This window comes from Mustela putorius, unplaced genomic scaffold, assembly GCF_011764305.1.
Source record: "Mustela putorius furo isolate JIRA1106 unplaced genomic scaffold, ASM1176430v1.1 tig00000738_pilon_pilon_pilon, whole genome shotgun sequence".
Taxonomy (NCBI): Eukaryota; Metazoa; Chordata; class Mammalia; order Carnivora; family Mustelidae; genus Mustela; species Mustela putorius.
Window position 1 is genome coordinate 5,203,818 of NW_025421463.1, and position 27,300 is coordinate 5,231,117.

General features: G+C 44.1%; 1 protein-coding gene across 14 annotated transcripts in view; it reads right to left on the bottom strand.

The window, feature by feature from the left end:
- Window positions 1–27,300, bottom strand: part of TNRC6B (trinucleotide repeat containing adaptor 6B) — a 261,883-nt gene that overhangs the window by 58,341 nt on the left and 176,242 nt on the right. For 11 of the 14 annotated variants that reach the window (XM_045083823.1, XM_045083814.1, XM_045083818.1 and 8 more), the window contains 4 exons: window positions 16,863–16,950; window positions 12,009–12,030; window positions 4,663–5,004; window positions 16–2,364 (listed from right to left, as the gene is read on the bottom strand). In XM_045083823.1, the coding sequence (XP_044939758.1) occupies window positions 16–2,364; window positions 4,663–5,004; window positions 12,009–12,030; window positions 16,863–16,950 (2,801 nt within the window). Of the gene's footprint in view, window positions 1–15; window positions 2,365–4,662; window positions 5,005–5,544; window positions 5,721–6,463; window positions 7,079–11,479; window positions 11,929–12,008; window positions 12,031–16,862; window positions 16,951–27,300 lie in introns of those variants that run through there. The other 3 variants (XM_045083825.1, XM_045083824.1, XM_045083820.1) reach the window with 3 other exon arrangements.

Genomic DNA, 27,300 nt, shown 5'->3' on the forward strand with positions numbered 1-27,300 from the left:
GCAGCCACTGCCTACCTGATGCTGATTTACTGGTCATCGGGGTAGGCAGGTTTGGTTCTCGAGGAGCTGGGCCCCCTTGGGAATTCTTATCCCACAGATTCACATTCTTGTAGTTGTAACTGTCAGGGTCTCCCCACGCTGAAGTGCCATCATCAATGTCCATTTTCCGACTAATTGACTGTGGGGATGGCTCTTCCCAACCACTGGGTTCCTCATCCTTAGCGGTTACTGGCTGTGGTCCGCTGCTCCAATTGGAACTGGAAGGTCGTCCATTGCCTGGAGGTGGTGGGGGCGGGCCTCCCCATGAACCGGAAGCCTCTGGTTGTGGTGGCGGTGGCTGCTGTGGCTGCTGCTGCTGTTGGTGCTGTTTATTCCAGGAACTGGGCTGTCTGCCAGTCTCAGTCCATGCTGGAGACCTTTTGCAATCTTCCCACCCGCCTTTGGAAGCTAGGCTTGCACTCCCGCTGTTCCCCCAAGTTCCGATTTCGTTCTGCCCTCCTTCACCCCACCCAGACCCAGGTTTACTTGCCGAACTTTCCCAACTGCTGTTTTTCGCTTGATCAACTTCCTCTCCCCAACCATTCTTCCCGGAAGTCCATCCTTGATTGGGCTGGCGCCCCCCTCCCCACCCCTGATCCTTGCTGGAGTTCTCGTTCCAAGAGGAAGATGTCTTTTCATCCGGTCGTCCGCCTCCCCAGTTGGAAGAATTGTTGTTCTTGTAGTCATTCCAGCCTCCTGTGTTCTTGGGGTCTTTCCACTCTGTAGAGGCTGAGAGCTCCCCCCATCCAGACTTCATTTGATTGCTTTGGCTGGGTGCGTCTCCCCAGCCCCCTGAGTTCTTGGTCTGTGTGGCAGCGCTCTCCCACCCCTCAGTTCCTTTGTCAGACTTCCCCTCAGGCCTTGGCACCTCTTCAATATCCCACACTGTGTCCTGCTTAATTTGAGTTTGGCCCCAGCCAGTGTTTGAGAGCACCCTGGGGTCCAAATCAGTTCGGCTCAAAAGAGTCTGTAAGACAGCCTGACAATCAGGATGTGTGGGCCGGTATGACCGACGGCCAGAATTATGACTGTCACTACTTCCTGCTTTGTGGTTGCTTCCAGTGCTTTGACCTCCAACTTCACTTCCTGTGGAGCTGGAAGATCTTCCCCAACAGGGAGCCTGGGCATTGCCTTGGTTTTCAGGGAGGGGGTGGCCCTTCTGATTGTCCCATGCTCCAGTGCTAGAATTTGGTTGGTTTGGACCACTCCATTCTCCAATTTTCAACTCATCAGACCCAGTCGGCTGTTTCCATTCTCCCTGAGAGACCCCAGATGTCATTTTGTTCCCTTCACCCCATTTGTTGTCGTTAGAGTCCTGAGGGCCAAAGTTCCAGGACCCACCCGTAGACCTGTTATTGTTGTCCCAAGAGTCATTTTTTGACCCAGATGATTTCTGAACAGAAGCTCCTTTCCAGGAGTCCTCTCTATCCTTTCCATTGTTCCCATTGTTTCCAGAATTGCTTTGTCCAGAGGCTGTGTCAGTTCCAGAAGGCCCCCTAGCTGCACCCCAAGATCCAACACTCCCAGTCTTTCGATCTCCAGTGCTTTGTGAAGGGGCATCAGTGCTCCTGGAGGCGTTCCCCAAGCCCATTCCAAAGGGCATTCCCTTATTCTCCATGGGGTTTGGTGAACTTAAGTTCAAGGAGTTAGTGTTTCCATTTTTTGGTCCATCAGTGTTATGAATTTGAGCCTGTTCTCTGCCAGAGACAACAAAATTAACACCCGCATTTTCCATCTTTGACTGCTGTTCCCTGGACGCCTGACCTACTGTGCTAACCTGTGCACTGGAATTACTCGTATCCGTTTCCAATGCCCCTTTCCTAGAATTTCCTTCTTGGACCAGCGCTGGCCAGGCAGATGGGTTGCTATTTGGGTTAAAGTTGCTGAAGCCAGAGCCAGGTCCGACTCTATCCTGACCACTCACATTCCTCCAATTTCCTAGTCCATTGTTGCCCTCTGTAGTAGAGTTGGAAGATTGAACAGATTTAGTCTTAGGGTCAGATTTCCAGACCCCAAGATTACATTCGTTCCCAGAACTTGCAGACTGGCACTGGCTCCCTTTTCCTTTGTTACTAGTGGTGCTTCCTGGCAGAGTGCTCTTCTCAGAGCCAGGGTTCGAGGCACTGTTGTTATCGGTGGTGTTTTCGGAAGAAGACTCAGTGTCTTTGCTGGCAATACAAGGCCACTCTTCCATGTCAGACCCGTCTACAATCACCTTGTCCCGGATGTGAATGGGGTTGGGGGAGGCGCCGTTGTTGGAGGAGGCTCCCGGGCCCCAAGTGGAATTTGCATAATTTGAAGCAGCAGCACCTCCAAGGGTTGACTCTGGGAAAGAGATGATCTGATTAATCACAGCCACACATCCCCTTTCCCCACAAACTAGCTTCTCTACCCAGTTGCCTGTCTTGGTTAACTGTGCCACACCTGTGCTAGTCATCTCTTCTCTCTCATTCTGCAGGGGTGCGGTATTGCTAAGTGTCACTCCACAACGTTTCTCAAAGCTGTCCCCTTGTCATTCTTATTGACAGAGAAGGGCCTTTTTGTATCATGAGACAATGCAGTAACAAGCTGAAGCTGCTTTCTATTTCCAATCTACTCTAAGCACTCCTGGCTAGAGTAAATTGCTCTGAAGCACCCTGTCAATTAGATCACTGCTGTATGGGAAGCTTCCACAAGTTTCTTCGTGCACAAGAACAAAGCTAAACTCGAGTCTGATCAAGACACTGCACAATCTGGAGCCAACGGACTTGTCTGGTCATCTTCCACTACTTTCTATGTGGATGCCTACATTCTGCACTCCTCGACAGTCCACGACTTGTGCCTTCTCACCCTGGAACTACTGGTTCCCCTGTTTGGATTCATATACTGAAGTTTATCCATCTTTCTGGGCCTAGTACAAGTGCTATTTCCTCTATGAGGTTTTTGGTTTGGTTTTTAGTTCATCACTTGAAAATAACCTTTCCCTGTCCAAAGCTCAGTGCTGGGGTACTGTGTTCCCATCTACCTTCCCCCACATTAACACAGAGACTCGCCCAGAAGCTCCCTCTCTTAGAGAGACCCTATCTTGCTAAGGTTTGAATTCTTCATAGTGGCCAGTGCTTTGCTGCTCAGTAAGCATCTAATGAATGCTGAATGCCCACCCAGCTAGATGCTGGGGCAGACGAGTATGGATCACTTGTATGCTCAAGGAACTTAGTCTGACAAATTAGTCTGGCTCAGCACACACCTTGGTGTAACTTATCATATTTGGTGGGAAGAAAAATGACGTTTTTAACTCAGTAATTTCTTCTAAACTTGTTTTAGTTATTTTAACCAAGATGCTTTAAATCAATATAAGACTGAAAAAATATTGCACAGAGCCATATTAAGTGTAGAAAGTAGAGAATCTCCAACCATTTTGAGATTTAGGGGGTCTCCTTGGTTTTAAGAATGCAAACGAGGGACTCATGTCTACATCCAGGCCTGGCTAGATCTGGCTGCAGAAAAACCTGATATGACCACCAGCACAGACTTCCTTCTGCAACTGCTTATGAGGGGCCAAGGAGGAGGGGCCCTGAGGCTTTCCTCTGCCTGTTTTAGGCCTGGCCTGATGGCCACCACAGGAAAGTCTGCAGAGAGCCCATGTAACTGTGAGGTTTCTTTCCATCTTTACTCTGCACAAGAGATAGTGACAGAATTTTCCAAGGCAATTCTATGTTCAAACTCAGAACCAGAATGAAGCATGCTTTCAGTTAACAATGACCAATTCCTTGTTCTTGCCAAGGCCTGATGATGTTCAAGCTCTGAATTTTAGTACAGCCTCAAAAAAACCCTGTAAGAGCTAAGAGGAAATCTGTTAATAAGATTTGAAACAAAAGGGGGGGAGGTGATGTTTGGAGGTTCTCGGCTGTTAGCTGATTTAGTATTCACCTATTAAAAACTCTCAAAACTTGTAAAGCCCTTCTGCTAAAGATGCCTTATATCTACATGCAGTTTTCCTGTCTGTCTAAAGCAGGCTCTATACCCAATGTGGGACTCAAACTTATGACCCCAAGATCAAGAGGGGCACACTCTAACTGTGGCAGCAGGGCGCCCCTACATACAGTTCTTAACAAAACTCAAAATCCCCTAAAGAAACAATTAATTTAAAAAATCCAATAAAAAACTACAGAATGGTATTATTTGGTATCTCCTCCCACGAGATTCTACAGAGTAACCTAAGAGATAATTCTCTCTCGGCCCCCGGCGTTCTGCAAGCAGAAGCACAGGCAGGTAAGGTTCGGAACAAGCCTGTGCACCGGCCCCACCTCCAGTCGTACCCTGAGCACACACTTGTGCTGATGGCTGGAACTATGGACGCTTGGGTTTATAATGCGCTCGTCTGAGGAGGGAAAAAAGTCCCAAATGGTGATGACGAGCGAAAGCCACATTAGCTCTCGTGCCAAGAGCACACGCTGGACGCTAAAACCCCGTTTCAGAAAGCGCTGGTGCGCATTTCATCCTGGGATCCTCGCCTGTCTTCTGAGTGACCCCAAGAGTCCAGCTAAGGAAGGGTTTTCGTGGACCCTATACCAGGCCATAGAGAAGACACGCTCACTAGTTTTAAAGCTGCCGCGGGATCCGTTCCCAGCGTGGAACCCTCACCTGGTGCAGTCCCACCGTCACCCTGCAGCAGCGTTCCTGTCACTTGTGCGTTGTTTGAGTTTGCTCCAGGTGCGGTGGAGGGAGGAGGCCCTGCCCCACCCCCAAGGAGCATGCAGGACGGTGGAGGGGGCTGCCCACGTTTTAGTAACACTTTGTGGTCCTGCTGGCAACGGAATCGCGGCGGCACCTCCCGAGGCATGTAGCGGGCGGCGCTTGGCGGTTGTCCGTTCGGCACTGCCACCCTTTTGGCATTGTTGCCACCATTGACTGGTGGCGATGGAGAGCTGCCAATTGGGCTGGCGGCCGTTGGTTGGCTTAAACTTGGTTTCGTCACTTCGGGCACTGAAAGAGAGAGATTGGGAAACGGTCTTTGAAACCAAATACCTTTTTCTAAAGATTGTTTTTAAGAAAGCTTCCATGAGACCAATTCCCACAGGACAACCCTTCTTCCATCAAACTGTGGACGGACGTGGTCCTTCTCAACTTCCCTGCACCTTCAGTTTACTGGAGGGACGGCAGAGGTGGGGAGAGATGGTGACAGGGGCCCAAAGACAGCGATGCCATAGAACTCCATTCCATCCATTAAGGGGGGGTGGGAAGCAATCACCATCTGCTCCCCTGAATCCCTGAAGGGCTGCCCAGCCAGTCTGAGGGTACATATGGGCATGAGGCAAAGCCGCTGGGGAAGGTTCAGGGCGCTCAACCAGAATGCCCCTGCCCTTTATCCACCTTCTTGAAGACCTTCAAAAGAGAAGCTTTTCTTGAAGTCCCTAGACTAGATGGGCAAAACACCTTTGTTTGTGCTCCTGGAACACGATGTCCATCTTTCTTCACCATGAATTTATCACATTATATTGAAATTCTCATTCACGAGCTCCTCACCCTCACGAGGCCAGGAATCCGTCAAGGACGAGGACCCTCCTTTCATCTTTTCTCTTGGGGCCTAGCACAGAGTAGATCCCCACAGGAAACCTCAGCCCTGGAGTCACAAAATCCATGGATTTTGGTTTCTACAGCTACCTGAACTCGAACACTCTTGCTTTGCACTCTGTAAATAATTAGAAACATTATAAATTTTTTTTGCTGGTGTCAAAAACAAAATTTTTAAGGGGTTCTTGTATGTTTATTCCAACTCTTTATTTAAAATAAAAATTTCAGGGGCAATTGGGTGGCTTAGTCGGTTAAGCAGCCGACTCTTGATTTCTGCTCAGGTCATCATCTTATTAGGGTCGTGAGATCAAGCCCCTCCCTGGGATTGGCAATGGGACTGCCTAAGAGTACTTTTTCTCTCTCTCCCCCTGTCCCTCCTTTCTCTCTCTCACACTCTAAAAAAGAAAAAACAAAGTAAAATAAAATAAAAAATGCAAATAAAATTAAATAAAAATTCCAAAATGTAGGTATTTTTCCTACTTATTTTAAAGAATTTAATGTTTGGGGTGCCTGGGTGGCTCAGTTGTTGAGTGTCTACCTTCAGCTCAGGTCATGGTCTCAGGGTCCTGGGATGGAGCCCCACATCGGGCTCCCTGCTCAGCGGGAAGCCTGCTTCTCCCTCTCCTACTCCCCCTGCTTGTCTCTCTTGCTTTCCCTGTCTCTCTGTGTCAACAAATAAAGTCTAAAAAAAAAAAAAAAGAATTTAATGTTTTATCTTACTTTTAAAAATGGCAAACAGGAAGTGTGGAATGTGCAGGGTGACTGAAAATATACCCTTTGGTTTTCCCCTCAACCCTACAGAGGATGATCTTCGGCACCTCTCTTGCTTCATCCTACCGACAGGCTCCCCCCTCCTTCCAAGAAAATCTACCTGGCAAACAGAAGCTGGCAATGTTACGGAAACAACCACTGAGCCAGGTAAGTCAGATGATTCTGAGGCCCAAATCCCTGACCTCCAGAGGCATGTCTGGGCCAGCTCTGGTACTGCTCCGACTGCTGAAAGGATGCTGGGCCAGCATGCTGCTCGTTGAACTGGCTCCTTTATGGAGAGAGAGATATCATCAGAAGTCAGGGGGCCCAGTCTACTCCCACTGGGCACTGGTGAGCACTGTGAGTAACAAAAACAAATAGGAGCCTGAAGTCACTTCAAGGCAATCCCTGGTCTAATCTTAGCCAATCATGAGGCAGTCCTGGGCCTCCCAGTAAGGAAGGGAGGTCAGAGAATCCACAACCTATGAGAAGAATAAAGCTATTTCTTGAGAAAATAAGTTGGTCGTTGCCAGATATTATCAATATAGTAGGTTCTGCATGACCTATAACAGCCGATAGATAAAAATAACTGATAAATGAATGAAGATGAATTATTCAGTGATTCATTTTCTATCTGTGCCTGTAAGATTCTCATAGCAGATGAGATTCTCATAGCAGATGGCATTCCCAATCCCCTCTCTTCTTATTATGACAATAAACAAGAAGTTGGCAAGGGCTGGGAGGAGTCTTCCCAATTGTTGTTGTTGTTGTTAAGATATTTATTTATCTGACAAAGAGAGGGGGGCAGGGAGAGCACGCACACAAGCAGGGAGAGTGGCGGGCAGAGGGAGAAGCAGATTTCCCCCTGAGCAGGGAGCCTGATGCAGGCTTGATCCCAGCGTCCTGGGATCATAACCTGAGCCCAAGGTAGACACTTAAATGACTGAGCCACCCAGGACCCCATGAATTGAGTCTTTAAAAAAACAAAACAAAACAAAAACCCTCCAAAAAACTGAACATGAAGATGAGGTCTAAACTCTTCCCACATTTAAGTTACTTGAGTACAAGTTTCCCCATACTTGGACTTTAACATTTATGTCCAAGTGTTTCCCAAATCACTACCATCCAACTCAGATCTCTTTCACCTTTCTTCCTTTTAGCCAGCGCCCCATTATTTCTTAGCTCAAGGAATAGAGTCATCACCTAACCATCCGCTCAAGTAGGAAACCTGGAAGGTGTCCTAGACTTTGTTCTTCCCCGCACATCATTATCTGATCATCATTACATTCCAATGAACCAAAGCATCTCTCTGATGCCTTCCTTCCTCCTCTACCACTGTTCCTAACCAGGTTCAAGTCCTCACTGCCTCCTCCCTGGACTATTCTATGCCCACCAGCTGAGCCATATGTCATATACCAGCATTCACTCACTCTCTAGAGGCAGTCAATTCCATCTCTGAACAAACGCTCCCACCAGTGTGAGAATACACAGGTGTTTCTACCAGGTGTGACGCACACTGCAATTAGTTTAGTTTGTAAATTAGCTACCTGGGGGGAACCCACCTCAAATCTTAATAAATGAGAGTAGACTCAAGGTTATCTCAACCACCAACACACATTTACTAAATATGCCTTCTAGGGCAGACTCAGCAGAGAGACTTGTGGCCAGTGTACCACAATGATCCATCACCCCAAGTATGCTGATGGGAAGGTGCTGTCCCTCAGCTGTGTTCATGTGGGGTAAAGGTTATGACCTGCTGCTGTGCAGGACAGTATCTAAAAATTTCAACTTATATTAAGCTGGAAGCTTTTCCCTGTTGCTTTGATTCTCACTATCAGTACTTGGCTGTAAGAATAGGCTGCACTGAACAAAACACCTGACAGACATTTACCAAGAGACTAGTAAGTGTCAGGCACCAGGACCCTTCAAATCTCTGAAGACCGTTACCTGAGCTTCCTCAGGCGGTAAGCCTTCCACTGAGGGTTAAGCATCTCCATGTGTATAACCCTCCCCAAGGCAACACAGGCTCAAATCGCTGACCAATCTGGTTCAAACCCCACAGGCTCTAAACAAGTTGATTTCTGTCTCTTTACACAGTGTGGTGCCTGTTATAGGAATTGCAAATCCCTTCCTACATACTGCATTTCTATGAACAGCACTTAAGGTCACGTCAGTCATCTTTTCTTCAAGATTTTATTTACTCTAGAGAGAGCTGGAGCACACACACAAGCGGGGCCAGGGGCAGAGAGAGAATCTCGCGCAGACTGCGCTGAGCACGGAGAGGGATATGGGACTGGGTCTCATGATCCTAAGACCACGACCCAGTCAAGCCAAGAGACAGAGGCTTAACCGACTAAGCCACCCGGATGCCCCAGGTCATGTTAGTTTTTATAAATCAATCATTTCATACTGATAACTATACCATTAAGCCAACCAGGATCCTAACATCTTTTTAACAAGGAAAAATTGCTATGTCCAAACTCCTCCATTGCACAGTCTTTCGAGTCCTGATATTTTTTTAAGTAGGCTCCAGGCCCAGTATGGAGCCCAATGCAGGGTTTGAAGTTTAAAGACCCTGAGATTCAGATCTGAGCTGAGATCAGGAGTCAGATGCTTAACTGACCCAGGCACCCCTTTTAGTCCTAACCTTACCCTTCATCCCTGTTATATCTGGTCTATTACATCAATCCCACAGACCCCTTCGATTCTAAGTCCAATATCCAACGAAGTGGGACATCAGCTTCTACTTTAAGTGCTTCATACTGTCTGCTACTGGACAGCAAGGCCCTCCTCTAGGCCATGTCTTCACATAACCTCCACTTGAAATCTTATTTCTATTCTCCAGAATTTTCTTTTTATAAAATAATGGAAGTTAAAGACAGAACATATAATGAATCTTTTTTTTTTTTTTCCCCAAAATATGGACAAATCTTACTTCAGTCCTCTGAACAACCAGAGACTTGGCACCAACAGTCTTTTTTCTCATAGGGTCTACTGGGAAAAGAGGGGCAGATTCAGAGTTATGGGGAGACTGCCTAAGAAAGGCACCATCTTTGGGAAGAGGAACAGGACCTAGAAACATCAGCTAAGGGAGAGAAGAAAGGATTTAGAATGCCCAGACATGCTTTTGGGAACAAAGATAAAAATGTGGCTGTAAAGTGGGGCAAAACCCCAGAAAGATCAGGCCCAGTGCTAGGCCCTGTCTTCATATAACCTCCACTTGAACTCCTGTTGTATTCTCTCCAGAATTCTCATTTTTCCTCTCCCTCTACTTATGGCCTAACATACCCCAGAGATAATTTTTATTTTTACTTCTATTTTCTCCTTGGTTCTACTAAATAAATTCCTTAGGAGATCTGAAACAGGCTTTCAGCTCACTTAGGAATTAACTTTTTTTTAAGATTTTATTTATTTATTTGACAGAGATCACAAGTAGGCAGAGAGGCAGGCAGAGAGAGAGAGGAGACAGCAGGCTCCCTGCTGAGAAGAGAGCCCGATGCGGGACTCGATCCCAGGACCCTGAGATCATGACCGGAGCCGAAGGCAGTGGTTTAACCCACTGAGCCACCCAGGCGCCCAGGGATTAACTTCTGATGGGGGATGGGGTAGAAAAAGTATGGAAACTGTGAGGCTATAATCCATTTTATGGGAGGTCAGAGAAAAATCCTAATTGGAAAGAAAATTCAATAGTAAGTAGGAAAGGAAGTTTGATTTTTAAGATTTTGGCAGAGGGAAGAGGAATGTGTTTCTGAGAATAGACCCAGCACATACACAAAAAATCCAAGAATGCCTTAATGGATTTTCGATTTTCCAATAGAAACACCACTTACCATACAGAGCAGCTTGTTTCCATAGCTCAGTTAGTACTTGGCATCATGAATGTTAGAGTTGTGGCCAAGCCCAGGAACCTAACCACCATGTTTCAACAACCACAGAGCCTGGATTTTCCAGGAAAATGCCAATACTCTCATCTGTTGTCTTGATAATCATCAGAAAGTCCTATAAACATAAATACTATGTGCCCAAATTCTTTCCTAGATTGTATGTTGGTATAGAAAATATGGATTCTGTACTACTACCAATAACTCTATTTTTATGGTTAAGTATAATTTCTATTTCAAACATATCATTTATAAAGATACTTCCACATAAAGCCCACTTCTGTGTTGGGTACTGGCTAAAAGTACAAGAGGAAAACACTATTCTAAAAATTAAGACAATTATAACTAACAAATGTTCTTACCAGTTTATTTTATAAATCACTACAAGGCCCCAGACTATATTCTCCCTTGAAATGCATTTTGATTAGAAATACATTACAGTAATGTCTAGTCATATGAGAATTTGTTCTCCAGAACTAAGTTTCCTTAAAAACTAGCACTGTCTTGGGGCGCCTGGGTGGCTTAGTGGGTTGAAGCCTCTGCCTTCGGCTCAGGTCATGATCCCAGGGTCTTGGGATCAAGCCCCGCACTGGGCTCTCTGCTCGGCAGGGAGCCTGCTTCCTCCTCTCTCTCTGCCTGCCTCTCTGCCTACTTGTGATCTCTCTATCAAATAAATAAAAAATCTAAAAAAAAAAACCCCAAAACTAGCACCGTCTTTATTAGTTTTCCATCACTGTTGGACATGGTTTGGCCTAGCAGTCAACAAAAGAAAACAAAACCAAAAAGAAAACAATCATTAGAGGGTCTCCCATCACATCTTGGCCTATCCGTTCCTATCTTGGCCTATCCATACCCGGACCTTCTTCCAAGTTATCACAGTCCTAATGTGATTCCTTCCATCCAAGGCAGTGGTTCTCAACCTGGGGTATGTATTGGGGTCACCTATAGAGCTTCTCAAAATACATCTGCTAGGTCTGTGGCCTGAGACCATGAAGGTTTAGGAGGAGGTCCACACTTGTGTATTTGGCCAGTCTATGCAAATGATGTCAATGCATATCCTAGCTGAGAACCACATATTTAAGTGGGCAAGGACAGGAGTCAGAACACTGGTCTCAAGGAATGAGGTCTACCGTTCTGCAGGGGAACCAACCAAAAGTGCAACCACCATCAGACTGCATAATCCAACCTGCACCAGATTATGCACAAAACTGCATAATCCAAATAAACAGGAGAGAGAGAGATCTGAAAGCACAGACCATTAGGTTGGGGATGGCCTGAAGAACATCTGCTTCTGTTTACGACACATCACTAGTCTGTAACAGAGTTAAAATGTATTATTTTTTGAAAAAGCACATTCCGGGCTCTAGCTCAGAGGACCACCTGACCATCCCAGACATTTAACGCGCCCTTTCAGACACAATGCATGGCATGCATCAAGATATTTAGCAATCCTCTGCAGTTCCCATCTATAAATGAGCGGCTAGAGTTTTCTTTTTCTTACTGTTTTGAAAAGGTTCAGTTCAAAATCATGACCCATATACTTTCAAAACAAGGTATTACTTCTTCTAATCTCCTTTGCCTTCTAAAAAATTTAAGGCCAACTAGAAACACTACTACAAATACTTTTAATTTGCCATTACTGCTCTTCAGTGGTTGTAAACAACCAACTTAATTACCTTGCACCCACTCTCACTAACCAAGTGGATTGGAGGCTGAGTCAGCAAGGGTGTAAAAATCTAAACACAGAAGGTTCCAAGGACTGAAAAAAGAAAAAAAAAATCTTACCTTTGGTTTTTTGTTCCGTGACCTGAAAAATAAATTAACAGACAAAAGTGAATGAGATATGTTTTCTAGTTCCCTATTATAGGACTACTGTAATTCTAATGACTTAAGGAATTCAGGCTATCAGACATGCAGACATGTCTGATAAGGATTAAGGATTATGACATGTCTGATAAGGATTAAGTCAGATTACCCTATGCCAATGCTCAATATTTATTTGTTGTTTTTAATCAAAGTTCATGAAAAAAGCTTGAGAGTCCACGCTGATGTCCTTCTATAATGCCACATGCCCACTTATAACTTACAATTATAACTTACTACTATGAATACTAAAAATTAAAACAAAAAGCATTCCACTCTTACTAAATGATGAAGTAGCTGTGCCAGGAATGCTGTTTGTCATTTTCATGCTATGACTAGAGAAAAGCAAATGGATAGAGCCTAGAAACTAAACTAGCCATACAGACAAAACGATTACCCTATAAGTATGGACTCAAACATTCAATCTCAAATCTATAAGACAAAAGTTCAGAAGCCCATCATCAGAGGTATCAGAAGCCATGGCAGAAAGACAGGATTGAAAACCAAGCCATACCACTTCCTGGCTGTGTGATCTCCGTTTTCTATTTATCTGTTGAATGGGGATTAGTAAGAACAGGATCTCGAGTACAAAGGGTTGTTATAAAGATTAAGTCAGATTACCCTATGCCAACACTCGGTATTTATTTGTTGTTTTTAATCAAAGTTCATGAAAACAGTATGAAATACAGCAATGAGTGAACATGTAAATTCTGAACAAATAAAGACTGCTTTGTTGAAAGTATTTCTTTATATAGTAACTAATAAATCTATGGAAGTGATTAACTTAAAAGGTTGGATAGGCTGAATGTAATAAGAGGTTTTTTAGAGAGTTTGGATATGATGATTAGGAGCCACATGGAAACTGCTTCTGCTATTGAGAGGAAAATAAAGGAGTGCACCTAATTATATATGCCCTATGATATTAAAAAAACCACAAAAGGCCATGCATAAGAAAAACACCCAAAAGAAAATGCACCAGAATTCTAATAGGCTTACATTATTTTCATTACTATTATGGAGATCGTACATGATTTTGATTCCCTTTCCCAAATGTTAATCTTCTAAAGCATTTTTAATGGTTCTCTGACTTTGATATAGAAAAGAAGATGTTTGGTTATTTGTGGCTGATAAGCAGTGCAGGCCACTGCGACGGGTGCTCATGCAAGCATGCCGTCTTTGGAGTGTATGTCCTACAGCTAACCAACCCGCTCTGCAGTGGATTCCAGCACGCTAATGCCTGATACAGAATCTGAATGAAATGCCCTAGTTGTATGACCTCCCGGAGTGTTCCTTACACTCTTGCATTAAAAGACAAGCTAATTCGACTCTATTGAATTTGTAGTAGACAGCACTTTAAAATGAATGTGTTTCCCTGTACCAACTGTTAAAGAGCTCAAGTCTACTGTGCAATTTTTCTAAAACTCCGTTTCACCACGAATGAACTGATTTGCATCCACATACCACCAATTCCTTAAGGCAATTTAAGCCTTATAACATTATAAACATTTCTCAGAATGCCATTTTGAAGATCAGTTATACAGGAAGTCAATGCCTTCCCCAGTTGTAAGTGACAAACCCAAGTAATGTCAACTGTGTCTTACAATGTGGGTTCTGTTAAAAGAGCTGTCCTCCAGACGGTGGAAAGCTGATGATCAAAGCATGTGTTCCGCCAACACTGAACAATGGTCCTTCAGCAGCATCAGCTTAATGAATGTGAATGGAATCCTTCCTTGACACCTTTCCCATGAATGGAAATCTAACCCGGTTTACTCAGCGATGGCTCTAGAAAGAGCAAATTGAGTAAACCCACACCATTTTCATGAGAAAAGCTCAAGTTTAATGTGTGTGTGGAAATAGCTTGATTCAGCTTTAAGGAAAAGTCGATTCTTCAAGAAAATCACATTGCCAACACTCACTCTTAACCACTGATCTGTTAAACAAACAGGTTTTGTTTTTTTTTTTAAAAGATTTTATTTATTTATTTGACAGAGAGAGAGAGAGAGAAAGAAAGATAGAGATCACAAGTAGGCAGAGAGGCAGACAGAGAGAGAGAGGAGGTAGCAGGCTCCCTGCTGAGCAGAGAGCCCAATGCGGGGCTCGATCCTAGGACTCCAGGACCCTGAGATAATGACCTGAGCCGAAGGCAGAGGCTTAACTCACTGGGCCACCCAGGTGCCCCTAAACAAACGGGTTTTGAGTGACTCTTATGAACTGGGCACTGCCCTAACTTCCCGGAAATACAAATATGAGTAAAACCTCGAGAAACTGACAGTCTAACAGGAAGACAGACACGAAGAGATGATTGTAGAGCAAGAGGGTAAGCAGCGAGAAGGATGGAAGCACCGTAAACGGTGCAGACTGAATGAATGACCACATGATAGAGCCTCTGGCACATTCCCTATGATTCTTTGCATCATAGCACATTTTATGCCTCCTCGTTGAGCCGCTGTCTCTACAATAAGGTTGGGAGCCACTAAGACAATCACATGGTAACCTTTGTGTTCTTCCTTAAAACTGCTAAATCAGATTTTAATTCTGGAATGGCACAATGGTTCAGTATGATACAACAATATCCAAGGCCATGTGTTGGCCTGAATCCCATGTCAGCCGATCTAGAACATTTTTGAACAAAAATGATTGAATGTTATTGTTCATATGTAACCATTTGGAATTTTATTTATGGTGATTTTCTTCTTTGCCATAATTTCTGAACCAGTTCTTCATGTAGATACAAGTACACAGGGAGAGTGACCAGCTGTATAAATGACATTCTCTGCCTAAATACCCAATTTGCTCTTGAGTAAACCCACACCATCTTGTATTGTAAATCATTTTTCTATTAGTGGATCCACAGTAAAGTTTACAGATGCATATTTTATCAATCACAGCCAGATGCTGATTATTTTCCAGTTGAGGAATATTATGACCTTTGTGAAGAATGAAGACAGATCACAGATTGCCTAAAATAATCACTCGATTTGCTATCTTCTTGTTACCACTCTTTGCTCAAGTTCACCCATGTCTAGCCTATTAACCATTCATTCCCACAGACTGCAAAATCCAATTTTTATACCAACTTAGTTGATGAAATGGGAATGCCCTAAAGGAAAGAAAACCTTCACTGCGGTTCACTCTTCAGTGAACAGGTCAGTATGAGGAGGGGCAATGCCCTGACACGTTCTCGCGGGCGGACCTGCTTATCACACCTCAATACGTGGAAGGGGGCTGTGTCTCCAAAGGCAAGTATGAAAAAATCCTCTAGGTTGTTATCTGACATCTTTAGTCAGACTCTTTCCTGACATTTTAGATAATTCTAACAAGCTCAGATCAGAAGCAACATGTTAAAAGCAGGTGCCCTGGTAGCACGAGGATGGGATGGTGAGCACACCACTACTAACAGAAACAGAAACACCAAGAAAAGCAGACAAAACCTTAATGAGCATGTGCAGAGTCTATTATATTATAGTAGCAAACAGTAACGAATATTCCTTTTAATTAAGTCATGAAGAAAAGATGAAATTTTATTTTACATGTTTAATGTGGCAGGGTCATATGCAATCCAATTCAGAAAATATTTCCAGTATTGTTTTTTCTCCTGGCATCCAAAAATGATCTATTTCAGAAATTCAGAAAACTGACTTATGGGAATAACAGTTCTATCCAATAATGCTGAGATAACTTGTGGTGTCCCGTGACACCCCACACTGGTTTGTGTATGACTGCCTGCCTGGGGTCTGTTCTAAATCTGGACTTTCTACCTTCCTAAACTTGGCTTCAATAACCTGGCACTACAGCAGGAACCCTCAAACCTGACTCACAGTTGAGGTCCTACTTCCCAAGTGTGCTAGTCAGCAGTAACAAGAACTGGAGGCAAATCATTTTACCTCCCCCAAAGGCACCAGAACACTCTTGCTGAGCCAGAGCCTAAGTCAGGCAATGCTGAAGAGTGGAGGTGGGGGAGATTAGACCAGGGAGGGGGCAGAGGAGCACATACTGAAGGAGGGGCGCGGGGCCCGCTGGTCTCTGCTCGGACAGCGCTGAGGTCCAGCTCATCAATTAAGACTTGTCAGCTGACAGGAGCATCTCAGTGGCTCAGTTGTTGGGCATCTGCCTTCGGCTCAGGTCATTACCCCAGTGTCCTGGGCTCCAGCCCTGCAACGGGCTCCCTGCTCAGCGGGGGCCCTGCTTCTCCCTCTCCTATACCCCCTCTGCTTGTGTTCCCTCTCTTGCTGTATCTCTGTCAAATAAATAAATAAAATCTTAAAAAAAAAAAAAAGACTTGTCAGTTGACAGAGGTGAGGCCTGTGTCCTTTTTCTTTTACCATCTCTTCTTCCCTAAGCAAGGGCCTCAATGCCATGGTATATTATCTCCCCCAGAGCACTAATCAGACTCTACAAATGACAGTGCTGTAAGAGGGACCAAAAGGAGAACACTGTGGTGAACTTAACAAGCCTTAAGAAGTTATTTTACAAGCTAACCTAAGAAAATGGAGATTAATTATGATATGAATGAGGAAACTCTAAGAATTTAAATGCTGGGGACCCTCTTGCCTTTCTCGATTTCGTTTACTGCTGTTCTCATTAAATCAGCTGTAGCTCTCCTGAATACCTACTTATGGAAACAAATGCAGGTCTCCAACTTTCTCCCACTTTCAGATCTTAAAACTTTCAAGTGAACTAAGCAGCATTGCTGGGCTCGCAGGTATCCAACCTAAGGCAGTTACTTACTCTAGATGCTTGGTGGATGTCAAGACAGACTTAAGTAATTAAACCTACCTTCTGAGTGGCTTCTTTTTTCTTTTTATCCTCTTTCTTCCTTTTCTTGTCTTCCATTAACTGTTCTTCCCTTTCTTGCTCCTTCTCTCTGTTAAAGTAATATCACACCAGAAAGTTAACATCTATATTCAATCTCCTTGCAGCCAATGAAATGTTTGTGGATGGCGTGCAAACATTCCATCTCTGTGACTGAGCAGAACCCAGTATTTTACTTAAACTAAGAGGATGCATAAAACTAACCACATTTGGTTATCCACCTATTTTGGTTTGTTACTCCTTTTACAAAATATGACTGTTTGGTTTTAAAGAAGCCCATTAAAGTGAACTTTAAAGTATATTCCTGAAACAAAACAACACACACACACACACACACACACACACACACACACACACACAGCAAAACCCTTGATTTGAATATATGACAACATCTGGTTGGCTTTTAGGGGATATTCCTGGAATCCATGGATCTACGGAACACTCAGTACCTGGTCTTAAAAACACAAGTAGAGAACACATAAAATACAAAGCATTAGCAATGTCAAAAAAAAAAATGTTTTTAAAGGTTTTTATTTATTTTTTTGAAAGAAGGAGGAGGGAGAGAGAGGGAGAGAGAACAAGCACGGGGCGGGGGGCGGCGCAGCAGACAGAGGGAGAGCAGACTCCCTGCTGAGCAGGAAGCCTGAAAGTATTTGATCCAGGACCCTGAGATCATGATCTGAGCCTAAGGCAGCTGCTTAACCAACTTAGCCACTGGGTGCCCAAGAAAAATTCTGTGATAGGCAACAGGCCTCAAAAATAATACAGTATATATTAATCATGATACGCAGTTACAGATCACAATTTAGGCATTTTCCCATGTCATCTCCAGTGTGGTTAACATAAAACTCTACATTCTGCAGTTCATATTTTTCTTCTGTATTACTAATACTGGACACTTTACATGTGTTTTTAAGGCGGGTACCAAGCATCCTATAAATCCGTGTACCCACTCCTGAATGAGTTCATGTCTACAGCTTTGTGAACATGTGCATTAAGACCACCAACAAGAGCAAAAATGATCCACGACAATGAACATTCTAGTTGAACACGTGCTGAATCTTAAGAAATTAAGATAATGGGGGCGTTGGGGCACCTGGGTGGCTCAGTGGGTTAAGCCTCTGCCTTCAGCTCAGGTCATGGTCCCAGGGTCCTGGGATCCAGCCCTGCATCGGGCTCTCTGCTCAGCAGGGAGCCTGCTTCCGCCTCTGCCTGCCTCTCTGCCTGCTTGTGATCTATGTCTGTCAAATAGATAAATAAAATCTTAAGAAAAAACAAAAAAAGATAATGGGGGCGCCTGGGTGGCTCAGTGGGTTAAAGCCTCTGCCTTCGGCTCAGGTCATGGTCCCAGGGTCCTGGGATTGAGCTCCACGTTGGGCTCTCTGCTCTGCGGGGAGTCTGCTTCCTCCTCTCTCTCTGTCTGCCTCTCTGTCTACTTGTGGTCTCTCTCTGTCAAATAAATAAATAAAATCTTAAAAAAAAAAAGAAAGAAAGAAATTAAGATAATGTAATTGATGCTTCACATGTAGAAGAATGTAATATTTAGACTCCTATACCCTGTAACACGCGTCTGAATGTAACGTATACATAAGGCTGCCAACCTCCACTCCGCGCAGCAAACGGGAAGAGCACATCTCCAAAACTACTGCAGCTGCTTCCAAGCTCAAGGCAGGGCCTGACGCCACTCTCCAAATGGCGGAGCTAGAAGGAGACCCAGATCTGGCGCCCAGTTCCCCCATAGTACTGAACAGATACTTAGGATTTTAGGTGATCCAGCACACTGAACTCACAGCTTCCCAGATACCATCCAGAAAAATGCCAAGTTCAAAGTCAGACACATGAAAGAAAAACGTGAAGTAAATGTTTGCTGGCGTGGCAAAAGCCACAAAGACGGTTCCTGAAGGACTTGAGCCGGGGAGTGGTAACGCCTCAAGCTGTACAAAGAACTGACCATCAACACTGAAGCCGGCTCTCCTGACCGGGTAATGCTTTGTTTCTAGAAAACGAAAACTAAATGACAACAACTAAGGATGAGGTGTTCTCCCTACATGCCAAGTCTCCTGGGGTTCTGCCCATATTCCCAAATACTGGCCCTTCTCCCTCCCTGCCTCTGGCATAGACATACAAAAGCCTGATGTGCACAATTCACACCCCAAAGGCAACTTCAACGGAAACTATAGAAACATCATCAAGGAAGAGGTTTTATTGGGATTCCCATAGGTTGAATGCTGGAACTCTGTGGAGTCAGATGATGTGTCCCTCAGTCTCAGTGGGAACTTGTGGTGGAAATCCACCCGCAGCAGTGCACCACTTCCAGAACGTGGCATTATGAAAACTGGCAAGACAGAGGCTGACCATCTAAGGCAGGCTGGCCAGGGATCCTGCTGTAGTTGCTTCCTCTGGATGTAAGTGGGAGAAGATGGGATTCCTCATGACCCAGTTACTGTAACTCAGTTCCTGTATTTTAAAGTGCAATGGACTACTGGGAAAGAGCAACACAGTCTGAAAATCTGTTTAAATATCCAATGCTTTAAAAAGCAGTGAGTTGCAATTTCTTTCTGTATCTATTCTAAAAAGTTTATTTTAAAAACTAATGTAAAAAAAAAAGCAAAGTAAGTCTTTAATGAAACACATTCTTCAAAACAACTAACCTTTTCAAGTATTTTTTCCTATAAACAGGTAATTCAGGGAAAGGGACTGAAATTCATATTCACTACAAGATTTATTTCCAAAATAAATATTTTTCAAAGCTTTCCAGGAGACAGGCTGTGCTTTCACCGTCATCTTTTACTGCTTATATTGGTAGAATTGAGTTTTCTCTTTAGATTTCACTTCCTTAGGAAGAATTTACTTTCCCAAACCAAACCTGACTTAAAAACCTGCCATTTAGGGGCGCCTGGGTGGCTCAGTCATTAAGCATCTGCCTTTGGCTCAGATCGCGGTCCCAAGGTCCTGGGATTGAGCCCCGCATCAGGCTCCCTGGTCAGTGGGAAGCCTGCTTCTCCCTCTCCCACACCCTGTTTGTTTCCTCTCTCACTGTGTCTCTCTCTGTCAAATAAATAAAATCTTTAAAAAACAAACAAACAAACAAACAAACCTGAGGCGCCTGGGTGGCTCAGTGGGTTAAAGCCTCTGCCTTTGGCTCGGGTCATGATCCTGGGGTCCTGGGATCAAGCCCCACATCAGGCTCTCTGCTCAGCAGGGAGCTTGCTTCCCTCCTCCCCTGCCTGCCTGTCTGCCTACTTGTGATCTCTGTCAAATAAATAAATAAAATCTTAAAAAAAAAAACCCAAAACCCAATTACTTAATGATGCCATTTACTTAATGATGAATCAGAAAGTACAGAGTTCACCTTTCTTCTCATCCAGTTGTGCTCTACCTTGGTTGCATCATTGGGGAGCTTTAAAATATCCCATGCTGCACCAGAACCCAAGAGGGCAAAGGGCAAAGAGGGCATCCATGCAAGGAAGGCAGTTACATATAGGGGGACTGATTAGTCTATCTATCTATCTATTTTTTTTTTTTTTTTTTGACAGAGAGATCATAGGTAGGCAGAGAGGCAGGCAGAGAGAGAGGGGGAAGCAGGCTCCCTGCTGAGCAGAGAGCCCAATGCGTGGCTCAATCCTAGGACCCTGATATCATTACCTGAGCCCAAGGCAGAGACTTGAGCCACCCAGGTGCTCCAAATCAATATATTAATGATGATGACAACCAGGTTTCTCACTATTGAAAAAGTAGCTACCAAAATGGAAAGGGAAAAAGCTCAAAAGAGTCCTGTGGAGTTGGTTCAGAATTAGTTATTGGCAACAACTCAGGGTTTTTAACATATAGAGAAAGATTTAACAATAAACATAGATGCGATTTTTGCAAGCCCATATATGTGTATATTCCTTCATGTATGCAAACACACACACACACACACACCCCTAGCTCTGCCACTGAAAGGGCTTGGGAAGAAGGAACACCCCAATAGCAATGAACATACCTAGTACCCAGACTGTGGCTTCTAAATATCATTCTTAAAAAGAACTAAAATCCTTTTTTAGAAGAGCTAATTTGGGGGCTAGGGCAAAGGAAGTACAAAATGAGTGTGGAATGTTCATTGCCAAGAAGCAAGGAAATGTTCAACAAATAATAAACGGCTGCAGAGACCAATTTGAAGGGGCTCCTATAAGCTAAATCTGGGACAGTATGCACATAAAAAATAATGATGGTAAGAAATTATAAGCCATTGTATAAAATAGGAAACCATGAGTCCATTCAGACAGAAATAAGTAAATGAGTAAGTTAAAAGTTTAAGAAATGGAATATTCACATAGTTTTAAGGTACCTCCCTATGAAAATACTTATTAATTAGAAAGGAGATAAGAATAAGTACACAGAGGAGAAGCCTGGCAGATACCACCTTAATCAAATAAAACACACGAGCATCATTGTAATGGGATAAATTGAAACTGTGAGTTGCCTGATTAGATACTCTGAGAACACAGAATCTCTTCTACAATATTCCTCTCAAGTATGTATAACCTGAAAATTATCAGGAGGAAATGCCAGAGAACCTCAAACTGAGAGGCATTTTACCAAATAATGGGTCTGCAATCTTCAAAAGTTTCAGGATCACTGAACCTCAGGGAAACAGGAGATTTAACAAGACAAAATAACCAAATGCTAAGTGTGATACTTTTGCTATAAAGGCTATTATTGGGCTAAGTGTCAAACTCTGTGTAGAGGCTGAAGATTAAATGGTAGCAATGTATCAGTGTTTCTTTTGTTTTGTTTTTTTTAATTTCGATAGTTGTTTTTTTTTTTTTAAGATTTTATTTATTTATTTGACAGACAGAGATCACAAGCAGGCAGAGAGGCAGGCAGAGAGAGAGGAGGAAGCAGGCTCCCTGCTGAGCAGAGAGCCCGATGTGAGACTCGATCCCAGGACCCTGAGATCATGACCTGAGCCGAAGGCAGCGGCTTAACCCACTGAGCCACCCAGGCGCCCCTAATTTCGATAGTTGTATTGTGGTTATATAGGAGAATATTCTTGATTTTTTGAAATACACCAAAGTATAGGGAAAAGGGATACGGGTGATAGGACACTGGGACAACAATTTATTCTTAAGTGATTCAGGAAAAGTGTTGTTGCTGTTTTAATCATATTTGCAACTTTTCTGTAAGTTCAAGATTATTTCAAAATAAAACAAAAATCAACAAAACCATTATTGGGGTAGCTCCTCAAATCAACTACATAGGAATCTCTAGGGAGAGAACCACGGCTCCAAATTCTGCATATAAGCCCATACTTTAAAAGGTATTTATTATAGGGGTACCTGGGTGGCTCAGTTATTAAGTGTCTGCCTTCAGCTCTGGTTGTGATCCCAGGGTCCTGGGATCGAGCCCTGCATCGGGCCTCCCTGCTCAGCAGGAAGCCTGCTACTCCTTCTCCCACAAACCCCTGCTTGTGTTCCCTCTCTAGATGTCTCTGTCAAATAAATAAATAAAATCTTAAAAAAAAAAAAAAGGTATTTATACTTCAAACATCAAACCTTCCATCCAGCAATCAAATACAAGTGCCAGGTGACTAGCTGGGTCCCACTTAACCACCAACTGCTTCTAAGTCTAAACGCAGAGGAAATCATTCACATTCTCCTGCATCTCTTAACTATGTAGCCAGATCCAAGTGTGAACACTATAATCTAGAATAAATCTAGAATAGTAAAAAGGCAAAACTACTTTTAAGAAAGGTCTAAGGTGAAAAAAATACAACAGTGTTTTCTTGTTTCTTAAAAAAAAAAAATTAATTGAAAGAAGTAGAAGTAATTATTTTTTGAGAAAAGCAGTACTTGAATAAAGGAAAATATCCAGTCTTCACCTGAGCTGAGGCAGAGCAAGATTCCTGATCTGCTGACAAGTTCAGAATATGGAACAGCCATTGTGCTAACGTTCCTAAAAACCCACCACATCACACATTCAAAGAGTCTAAGAGCACACAGGGCAAGTTAAGAGCTGTGCCATCTGGACACCTCCCTAGAGCTCACATTCAAGATCATTCACAGTACAGTTCTAACTTCCATGTTCTCCCTCATCCATTCCACATAGCTAATGGAAAAACCTTCCTCCTTCTGTGGCCCAATCATACCTTACCCCGTTATCAAGTCTTGGCTCAATATCCGTCTATACCATCTCCAATTCACAGGAAACATGCCTCCCCCTGGACATCCCACAAGCACCCAAGGTGTTGGTAGCTATCCATCACGGGCAGCATCAGACCACATGAAAGGACTTCTCTGCAGCATGGCGGCTTTGAACAGGGAGGGCTCTGGGGAACAGAGGCTGGTTTGGGGCTTGGCTAGTCTGTGTTTCGCCTCTTCTCTTGGAGGCTGCCCAGGAACGGATCCATCCATTCCTTTAACAGACATTTCCGGGTGCCTAACACAAGCTGGCCCTTCCCTAAGCACTGGTGATAGAGCAGAAATAAAACCAAGGCCCAGCTCTCCGGGCGGGGGCGGGGGGGGGGGCGGCGCTTACCTTCCAGTGGGGAAGAGAGACAACCAACAAGATCTACAACAAAACTCTATGTATCAAATATCCACTTCCGGCGTCAACAAGTACCCTGGAGAAGACAGGGTGGGGTAAGCTGATGGAGATAGCGGGCAGGGAAGAGAGCATCTTACATATGATGATTAGAAAAGGCCTCTCTGGTCAGGTGGCCTGAGAACCCCACCAAAGCAAGGGATTGTGTGGGTGCCTGGGAGACAACATTAGGAGATGACGTGTCTGAGGAACCAGGAGCTTGTGTCTGAGGAGGAAGGAGAAAGTGGTGGTTGGGGTCAAAGAGGCAGCAGTGGCTCTTCCTAGAATGACTGCATTTTTCAAGTTAACTGGAACCTACCTTCTCACAACTGAGTAACAATCACCACTTCCAAAATCTCTCTCGTTCTCACCTTCAACCAAAAAGCCCACCTCTCCTCTCAGGTGTCAACAGCTCTAGGGCTGCGGTTTCCGGCCTCAGTGGGGGCTCGCATGCCTCCCTCAGAGCACCCAGCTCACTGCAGAGTCGTGAGCTAGCACGTTTGCATTTGCTACCCACGGCGTCTCTGAATGCAGGGGAGCTGGCCGTGCTTTTCTTAGGCACCCGCAAAACAAAACAAAACAAAACAAAACTAGGGACACACCAAGTCATTACAGAGTGAGGGAAATTCTCTCTCTGAGGAACATGTGTTCTATCAAAAAGCCACCACACAACCAATGAAGTCACTTACCATACACTGAGTTACTATTATGTGCCAAGCACTGGGTATACAACAGTGGGGGAAAAGAGAGACGGGCCCTACCCTCAGGAAGGGGACATTCCAGACAGGAGACAAACACCCAGTGCCGGGGAATCATTACAAACGCCAGGAAGAAAATAAAGCTGGGAGAGAGGCTATAGAGGACCAAGAGAGAAGGGAGGAGTGGGTTACTTTATACAAAATGTTCAGAGAAGGCCCCTCTGGGGCAGTGAGAGACCTAAAGAAGAAAACTCTCTGGAGGGGAGTGACCCACCAGGCACAGAAAGCAGAAGGGCCCTGAGCTGGGGAAGCGCATAGTGTGAGTTTGGGGTTTTATTCGGTTTGGGGGCTGGGGGTGAAGCTCCTCCCCTCCTTCACCCTCTCCGCACAGCAAACACCTCCACACACCATCGGAGTCTTCTGAGCTTATATATAAGGTCACTCCCATTAAAAGAACGGGGCATCTATTTCTTTCAAGTTTCCCTTCTACCTCACTCAATTTTTTTTAAACACTTTATTTATTTATTTGACAGACAGAGATCACAAGTAGGCAGAGAGGCAGGCAGAGAGAGGGGGAAGCAGGCTCCCCGCTGAGCAGAGAGCCTGATTCCGGGCTTGATCCTAGGACCCTGGGATCATGACTTGAGCCAAAGGCAGAGGCTTTAACCCACTAAGCCACCCAGGCACCCCTACCTCACTCATTCTTTCTCTTTCTCTTTCAGTGCCTGCTGAGTGCCAAGCACTGTGCTAGGGGCCCAGAATTCAGCAGCAAATAAAATGCAGCGCTGTTTGCCTTCCCAGGCCTCTCGGTTTAACTTTTTCAAACAGCTGTTAACTCCCTCCCCTTACAACCCGGGCATCATTGTTAGAGCAGGAACCTGTGTTCTTCATGCTCTGACCTCTATAAACTTTGGGGGACTCTGAAGAGAGCTTATAGCTTCTTTGGTGTTTTAAAGTACCAGAACTTTGGGCATATGAATTCATGGCCTCTGATAAAGACCAACTTTTCTCCATCACTAGAATCATGACCGATGGTTCCTGAACTCACTTGCCCAAACCTATCATGCTTCAAACATCAGGCAGAGGCAGGGCTGACAATTTCCTACTTGGCAGCAGTAACCACCAAGATTCTGACTGGAGTGAAACGATTTTAAGAACCTCAATTCAGATAAAGAGGGCTCATCCTGACAGGAAAATGTCTCTAGAAATAAAGAACATCTTATTTTTCTTTAAGGACTGGATAACTGCCCATCAAATAGCATCAAAACGTATTCCTGGGGCACCTGGGTGGCTCTATGGGTTAAGCCTCTGCCTTTGGCTCAGGTCATGATCCCAGGGTCCTTGGATCGAGCCCCGAATTGCGCTCTCTGCTCAGCGGGGAGCCTGCTTCCCTTCCCCTCTCTCTGCCTGCCTCTCTGCCTACTTGTGATCTCTGTCTGTCCAAAAAAAAAAAAAAAAAAGTCCACCTTTTGGGTTCAGCTCATGTTATAATCTTATGGTTGTGGGACTGAGCCCCACGTGGGGCTCTGTGCTGGGCATGGAGCCTGCTTAGGACTCTTTCTTCCTCACCCTCTTCCTCTCCCCTCTGCTTTCTTTCTCTCTCTCAAATAAGTAAATCTAAAAAACCAAAACAAAACAAAACAAAAAACCCCCAAAACAGAAAACAAAAACAAAAAAACCCCCATGTATTCCTGATGCTCTGTGTAAGTGTGTTAGTGGTTCATTATCAACTCCATACGACTGAGGCAGACAGATGTGAACAGATACAACATGTCCACCCAATACGTGAAACGTGCCAGAAGCAAACCAATACTGTACAAAACACCCAACTCGTAATACGTCAACAACCTGGATAAGTCTCCAGGGAATTATGCAAAAGACAATCCCAAAGGTTACATACTGTATGATTCCGTTTATATAATATTTCTGGAATGACTGCTCTTGTTGGGGGCTGCAAGGAGGTGTGGGGCAGAGTGACACGGGTGTGGTTACACTAGTGATCCCTGGGGTAGTGGGACTGTTCTGGATTTTCACAGTGGTGGCAAATATGTGAACGTACAGGTGGTAAAGTCATAGACAAGTATATACAAACAGGTAGAAGTAAAACTGGGGAATCTCAATAAGATCAGTGAGTTCTATCAATATCTCGGTTGTGATACTGTAGTACAGATCGGGAAGAAACTACTGATCAGGGGAAACCGGGTAGAGGACACATGACTCTTTCTTACGACTACATGTGAGGCTACGATGATCTCAATTAAAATTTTAATTTAAAAGGGCTTCAACACGGACTCATCTGTTTAAAATTTTCTCTAAGGACTTCTATTTTAAACCATTTTAAAGTAGTTCTTTATGAAAGTCCTGTAAGAGTCAAAAGGAATTTTTCAAATTGTTTAGTCCTGGCATTCCCAGAAATGCATTCCCAGGAATATTCTAGAATTTATAATTTAGTCTAATATGTTCAAATTGTTATAGTTGTGTCAATCAAGGTTCCTGGCCTTGAGTATGTTAGATACATGATAAATATGATACCAGAGGGGTACTTAAAATCTTCCTCTACCCCATAATTCATCATATAATTCTTTCACTGAGGATTTTAGTGATAACATAGTAATATACCTTACTGTTTGACTCTGTGGTGGGTATGTTCAACAGCTCAGTCAACACCAATTCCAAGCTACCTCAGGTCCACTCCCCTCAGAACCAGAGACTGAGATGTGATTTACGCTCTGCCAGTAAGGTAGGCCTGTATATGAACTTTAGAAGGAAACGACAGGATACAGGGCACAGATCTTCTCAGGGAGCAGAATCCACACCTGTAATAACGGTTTCCTGAGTGTGCAGGAAGAGGAAAATGCCCCCATCAGGCCCTCCCCAGTTCCAACGTGTGGTTCCCAAGAAATCAGTGAGATGGTGTCACCACTGACTAAACCCCCGGGCACCTGGGAGAGTGGATTCTGCAGTCCGGACACAAGAGCTCTAACACAGACTTACACGGAGCTTTTCCAAAGCACTTCTAATACATGTGGCTTGTACCTTTATTTCCCTAAAAGACAAATGGTTATCTTGGCAATTTATAAAACATTAAGAAAATAACTAGATCCTCAAACCATTAACAACCATAACCAATTAAGGATTAA